At 38.4% G+C, this 7,451-nt stretch overlaps 1 protein-coding gene across 4 annotated transcripts in view; it reads right to left on the minus strand.

The window, feature by feature from the left end:
* Positions 1 to 7,451, minus strand: part of P4HA1 (prolyl 4-hydroxylase, alpha polypeptide I) — a 117,904-nt gene that overhangs the window by 33,338 nt on the left and 77,115 nt on the right. For all 4 annotated transcript variants that reach the window (XM_011991127.1, XM_011991126.1, XM_011991125.1 and 1 more), the window contains one exon: positions 913 to 1,012. In XM_011991127.1, coding sequence (XP_011846517.1) covers positions 913 to 1,012 — 100 coding nt within the window. The remainder of the gene's footprint in view (positions 1 to 912; positions 1,013 to 7,451) is intronic.

The following is a 7,451-nucleotide window of genomic DNA, read 5'->3' on the forward strand; positions in this document are numbered from 1 at the left end:
CTCGATCTCCTGACCTCGTGATCCGCCCGTCTCGGCCTCCCAAAGTGCTGGGATTACAGGCTTGAGCCACCGCGCCCGGCCCATATTTTGATAATTTCAAAAAAAAAAAAAAAAACTAATACAGAAAAGGGAACTTAAATATTTTTAAAAGTATTTTTCTATAGGAAAAGACTAAGGAATAGACATAATGCTGACAAAGGGGAAGACTAAGCTGTTTCTTTTCTCTGGTTTATAGGCCTATGCTTTTTTATTTATTTATTTATTTTTTACTATTGAAACCAAATGAGATTATTATACATTGATTTTATGTTTATTCTCTATAACTAACATTCATATATATACCTGTTTACTACAGATATTCTGAGTCAAGTTGTGATTATGACAGAGTGAAGAAGAATTATTTTGAGACAGCTGCTTTTGATGACAAATGATTTATAGACATAAAAGTAACAGTAGAAAAAAAGAAGTGATAAAAAAAAGTCAGTCCTATGTTTCACTATTACAAATAAAGGAAAACTATTTGCTTAAAAATAAATAAATAAATGAATAAAAAAAAAAACCAAAACTATTTCTTAAAACCCACCCTGGCCACTTGACAGGCAAACTGAGGTCTGGGGGATAGAAAAAAAAATTACAGTGTACTTAATATTAGTGATATGTATTTTTCATTTCCCTAGACGTCTATACTCAACAGGGAGAGTTTTCATGTTTTGACAAGAAATTTAAAAGTCACAGAACAATCATAATTTTTCCCATTATTAAAATCACTTTGCATGGTTGCAGCTTACAGGTCACTTTTTAAGGTCCCAAACTATCATGCAAATTGAGGACTACCTGCTCAGTGTAAAGGAAATCTCCTCTGAAGCATCTCTTGAAGAGTAAAAATGACTTAAGGATAATGTGATTACCTACCTGTAATTCCTCTGCTGTGGAAACATCTAGTCCTGTTAGATCCTGTATTCTCATATTAATTCGAGACACCACAGGGTTTTCATAGCCAGAGAGCCAGGCACTAAGAATAAGAAGAATATTAGTTTTATTGATAATGTTTCATTACATGGAGACTAATAGCTGTTATTTTGAAAGCCATAATATTTAATATGTAGGACAATAAACCTTTACTGACGGCATTTAGTTCATTTTCTTGCTTACTATCATCTTTATGAATGGATAATGTAATTTTTTTTTAATGTCACATTCTACTGTTAGAGGTTGGGAAGGAAAAAACTAATTAAATTTATTATAACACTTCTATGAAAACAGTTGGATTAATGTAAGGAGGCTACATTGAAAGCCACCTACATTGAGAACTTCAAAAAATTCTTTAAAAAACCATACCAAACAAAACAATGTTCCTTCCAGGTAAGGTATAGGAACTGACTATGGGGGAAGTCATGGGGTCTTTAGCTTGATCTACATAATGCTAATATTTTGTAAGAAAAAAATTATGCTTACTGCCTAAATTTTGAAAAGGTACCCAAACACACCTACTGAAGGATGGACAATTATAGGTGTTGGTAAGGATGTGAAGAAACTGGAACCCTCATACACTGCTGATGGGAATGTAAAAGGTGCAGCCACTTTGGAAAACAGTTTGGTACTTGCTCAAAATGCTAAACACAGCTACCAAATGACCCAGCAATTTACTTCTAGGTATATATCCAAGAGAAATTAAATCTTATGTCCATACAATAACTTGTACAGAATTTTTTATGGCATCATTACATATAATAGCCAAAAAGTAGAAATAACCCAAATATCAATTTATCAATGGACACATAAAATATGGTATATCTATAAACTGGAATATTATTGTGTCACAAAAAGGAATAAAGGTACTGGTGAGGCACAGTGGCTCATGCCTGTAATCCCAGCACTTTGGGAGGCCGAGGTGGAAAGGTCACTTGAGGCCAGGAGTTTGAGACCAGCCTGGGCAACACAGTGAGACCCCACTCTACAAAACATTTTAAAAATTAGCTGGGCATGGTGGTATGCACCTGTAGTTCCAGCTACTCTGGCAGCTGAGGCAAGAGAGCCTCTTGAGCATAGAAGTTTGAGGCTGCAGTGAATTATGATCACACCACTGCACTCCAACCTGGGCAACAGAGTGAGACCCTGTCTCTACATACCTGGATGGAACATCATATTAAGTCAAGCCAGATAAAAAGGCCACATGTTATAGAATGCCACTTCTATGAAATATACAGAAGAGGCAAATCCATAGATAATAGAAAATAGATTACTGGTTGCCAGGGGATGGGGCTGGGGGGAATGGGAAATGACTCCTAATGGGTACGGGAATTTTTGACAAAAATGTTCTGGAATTAGACATTGGTTATAGTTGCACAAGGCTAAAAACCACTGAAATGCATACTTTAAAAGCGTGGATTTTATGATATGGGAAATACATCTCAATTTTAAATGGTACCTCCAAATTCAACTATATCCCTTTTTCACATATGCTTTTAACCAGTCAATCAGTCCTTCGCTTTCTTCAGTTCTCCTCTCACTGAGCTTTGATTCCATAGATCATCATTTATAACAACACTCTTTCTAAATGCCTAAACTCAACTGTCTGGCAAAAACAATCCTGGATAAATCTCTTTTCTCCAAGCTTATATCTGTGTCACCAAACCCTACTGGACAAAGTCATGAAATAGGGCAGACATGTCCCACTAAAAATTCATGAATACCACCTTCAAATGGGTTCTTCACTTTTACTTCCTCTTCCACTCTGTACCCTAACTCACTTCAGCCTCTCCCGTCACTCAGTAGATAATGTATCTCCTACTTCAGAGGAAATAAACGCCTTTACAATTAAAAATTATTTCTCCAACTCTGTATATCCCTCCAGTTACCAATCTTTCTTTTCCCTCTTCAAGCTAACTTTGTCAGATTCCTAATCTCTGAACTCATTGTACTCTAGGTTTAGTCACTTATATCACTCCCTCAAAATTGCTCTTGCTAATGTTACCTATAGCCCTATTGTGCTTCTCAATCTAATGACATTTTTTCAATTCTCATTGTATTTGTTCCTTTGGTAACATTTGTGACAACACTCATCCTTTTGGAAACTCTCTCAAACACTCATTCTCCAGGCATTCCTCCAGTGTCTCAGGCTGGTTTGTCTTGGTCTCCTAATTTACAGCCTCCAACACTATATTCTGCCTCCCTCTCAGGACCGCAGCAACATTTCCTCAAGAATGTATTTCCTCTAGCCCTAAGGCTAGCGAGTATGCTCTTCTCTCTGCCCAGAATATTCTTTTTCATTTTGCAAAATTAAGACTTTGGATATCACCTTAGTTACCACTTGTTTAGAGGAGCTTCCTTTACTTCTCCCCCTGCCAGACGAAGCCAAAGCTTCCACAGGCAGACAAAGGAAGCGAGCAAGCGTGAGAGAGCGAGCAAAAGAGAGTGTGTGCGCGTTTCTTTAACAGGAGGAAGACATGGAGAAGAAAGAAGTTTTTACTAATCCAACATGAAACTAACACGACAAACAGGGTGGATTCGTAGATGAATCTAAGGTTTATCCCATATTACTAAAATTACTTGCTTGGTGATCTCTTGCAAATTTTTTGGGACTGGCTATTATAGAATGCCTCAGTGTAGCAAAAATGGGACGAATCAAAGTGTTACTGTTGTAAAGAATACAGCTGCTTAAGTATATTAAGAATTTTTTTCTTCTAATTCTGCCCCAAGTTCCTGGTAGCACTAATCTGGTGTATGTCAATGTACCTGTCTTTCCTGCCTGGCACTATTTGATGGATGTCTGAACTTTATAAGGAACCAACCAACTACTGACTTGATTTTTACAGGTAATTGCAATGCTAAATTGGCAAGTATTCTAATAAAGCTTCGAACTAAATGCCTCATGAACAAACTGTTCCTATTCCATCCTGGAACCTATCACCCACAGAGAACCTGTCTTCTGATATCTTCAACTTCCCTCCCTGCTACCAACAACTTTTAAATATCTAGTCTTATCATTTCCTCTTGTACTTTGGTGGAATCATCGTCCTTCAGCCTTATAGAGGCAGACTTTCTATCTATGCTTTTAATACTATCCTTTCTAACTCTAGATGCCTTACTCCAGCAGTTATTGCCTCCCTTTTATCTTTAATCTCCTCCTTGTCAATGCTTGCTTATTGAAGTCTCCTGCTACCAAAAAAAATACCTTCACTTTAGCCATTCTAGCAAATTACCACTCCAGTCTTTCACTTTACTCCTTTAAAACTGCAAAAGCAAGAAATGCTTATTACATTCCACAAATGGTCATGGGACACTGGTTATCTACACGCAAAGAAAGAAGCTGGACTTCTGCTTCACATTATATTAAAAAGAATTACTCAAGATGGATCAAAGACCTAAATGTAAAAGCTAAAATTATAAAAACTGTGGGAAGAAAACACAGGAGCAATCTTTGTGACGTTGGACTAAGCAATGGTTTAGCTATGACATCAAAAGTACAGGCAACAAAAGGAATAAACAGGACATTATGCAAATAAAAACCTTTTGTGCTTCAAAGAATAACATCAGGAAAGTTAAACAGGATGGGCATGGTGGCTCAAATCTGTAATCCCAGCACTTTGGAAAGCCGAGGCAGGAAAATCGCTTGAGTTCAAGACCAGTCTGGGCAATCTAGCAAGACCCTGTCTCCACAAAAAAAGTTTAAAAATTAGCCAGGTATGGTAGTGTGTGCCTGTAGTCCTAGCTACTCATGATGCTGAAGCGGAAGGATTACTTAAGCCCAGGAGTTCAAGGATGCAGGGAGCACAATCACACCACTGCACTCTAGCCTGGGCCCCAGAATGAGAACCTGTCTCTAAAAAAATAAAAATAAAAATTTGTGGTAAAATATATGTAACATAAAATTAGCCATTTAGACTATTTTTTAAATTATGGTAAAATATATATAATAGAAATTTTACCATTTTAATTATTTTAAGTGTACAATTCACTGGTGTTAAGTACATTTACAATACCTTGCAACCATCAGCACTATCCATTTTCAGAACTTTTCATCAAAATCAAACAGAAAACTGTACCCATTGAATAACAACTCCCATCTCTCCCTCCCCAAAACCCCTGGTAACCCTCTATTCTACGTTCCGTCTGTATGGATTTGCCTATTCTAGGTATCTCCTATAATAAGAATCATATAATGTTTGTCAATTCTAGCTTATTTCACTTAACATGTGCTTTCTTTTTTTTCTTTTTTCTTTTTTGGAGACAGGGTCTCACTCCAGTTGCCCAGGCTGAAGTGCAGTGATGCAATCTTGGCTCACTGCAGCCTCAACCTTCCAGGCTCAGATGACTCTTCCATCTCAGCCTCCCAAGTAGCTGGGACTATAGGCGTGCACCACCAAAATTTTTTGTATTTTTAGTAGAGACGGGGTTTCATCATGGTGACCAGGCTGGTGTCAAACTCCTGGACTAAGGCAATCTGCTTGCCTCAGCCTCCCAAAGTGCTGAGATTACAGGTGTGAGCCACCACACCCAGCCAACATGATTTTTTCAAGGTTCATCCATGTTATAAGCAGGGTATCAAAATTCCGTTTCCTTTTTTAAGGCTGAATAATATTCTGCTATCTATATATACCACATGTTTATCCATTCATTTGTTGATAGACATTTGGGTTGCTTCTAACTTTGGGCTATAGTGAATAAATGCTGTTATGAAGATTGGTGTGTATCTGACTCCTTGCTTTAAATTCTTCTGGGTATGTACCTAGAAATAGAATTGCTGGATCACGTGGTAACCCTAAACTTTTTGAGGAGCTGGCAGACTATATTCCACAGCAGTGACACCACTTTATATTCCCATTCCTCACTGCCTTTTAAACTACTGCTTTTAGGAAAAAAAAAAAAAAAAATCTAATAACCTCCCAGCATTTTGGGAAGCCAAGGCAGGAGGATCGCTTGAGAACAGGAATTCAAGACCAGTCTGGGAAACATAGTGAGACCCTGTCTTTACAAAAAAATAAAAATAAAAAATGAACAAAGTGTGGTGGCACTTGCCTATAGTTTCAGCCACTTAAAGGCTGAGGCAGGAAGATTGCTTGAGCCCAGGAGTTCGAGGTTGCTATGCCCATACCACTACACTCCAGCCTTGGCAACAGAATGAGACCTCATCTCTTAAAAAAACAATGGAACAACACCACAAACCTTTAATTCCAGGAGTGGCCATGAGAGTCTACCAATTAAGTACTGGTTAAATAATAGGTTATTTCTAATTTTTCTCTATTATAAACAATATTGTAACAAAAATGCTGTGTCTATATCTTTGCACATTTGGGGGAGTATCTCTGTAGGATAAATTCCTAGATGTGGAATTGCTAAATGACTTTTACATTTTGATAAATGTCAAACTTCCCTCCAAAACAGTTGCAATGATTTACACCTACCCATTTCATAAAACCCCTGCCATTTTCAATCCTTGTATTCTTTGACAATCTTAGCAAGGCAAAAATATTTTAATGGTTTAAATTTTTTAAGTTTTTATTTGCACTTCTTGTTATATCATAACATATCTCGGCCAGGCGCAGTGGCTCACGCCTGTAATCCCAGCACTTTGGGAGGCTGAGGCGGGTGGATCTCTTGAGGTCAGAAGTTCGAGACCAGCCTGACCAATATGGTGAAATCCCATCTCTACTAAAAATACAAAATTAGCTAGGTGTGATGGTGCACGCCTGTAACCACAACTACTTGGGAGCCTGAGGCAGGAGAATTGCTTGAACCCGGAGGTGGAGGTTGCAGTGAGCCAAGAGCACGCCACTGCACTTGAGTCTGGGCAACAAGAGCAAAACTCCATCTCAAAAAAAAAAAAAAAAAAAACCTCAATGAAGGGTTTGAGTCTTAGCAGTTAAAGCCAATGTTGATTGTAGGTTAAAAAACAAAAAACTGTCAACCTGTCATCTTAATTGTAGTTCTGTTGTAGTCACTACAGAGGAAAATGAATTCTTGATGCATGGGAAGTTATTTAATTTGGCTTTCATGTAAAATCTCCTCCAAAATATAGTAACACTCCCTTTTTTTTGAGATGGGGTCTGGTTCTGTCACCCAGGCTAAAGAGCAGTGACGCTATCTTGGCTCACCTTCCACCTCCAGGGCTCAAGCAATCCTCCCACCTCAGGCCTCCCGAGTAACTGGAACTACAGGCATGCACCACCATGCCCGGCTAATTTTTGTATTTTTTGTAGAGATGAGGTTTCACCATATTGCCCAGGCTGGTCTCAAACTCCTGAGCTCAAGCAATCTACCTGCCTTGACCTCCCAAAGTACTGGAATTACAGGTGTGAGCCATCACACCTTGCCCAAAATATATTAAGACTTTCCTTAGTTTAAGAACTATCTTCAGCCAGGCGCGGTGGCTCAAGCCTGTAATCCCAGCACTTTGAGAGGCCAAGACAGGCGGATCATGACGTCAGGAGATCGAGACCATCCTGGCTAAC

This window comes from Mandrillus leucophaeus, unplaced genomic scaffold (genome assembly GCF_000951045.1).
Source record: "Mandrillus leucophaeus isolate KB7577 unplaced genomic scaffold, Mleu.le_1.0 Scaffold39, whole genome shotgun sequence".
Taxonomy (NCBI): Eukaryota; Metazoa; Chordata; class Mammalia; order Primates; family Cercopithecidae; genus Mandrillus; species Mandrillus leucophaeus.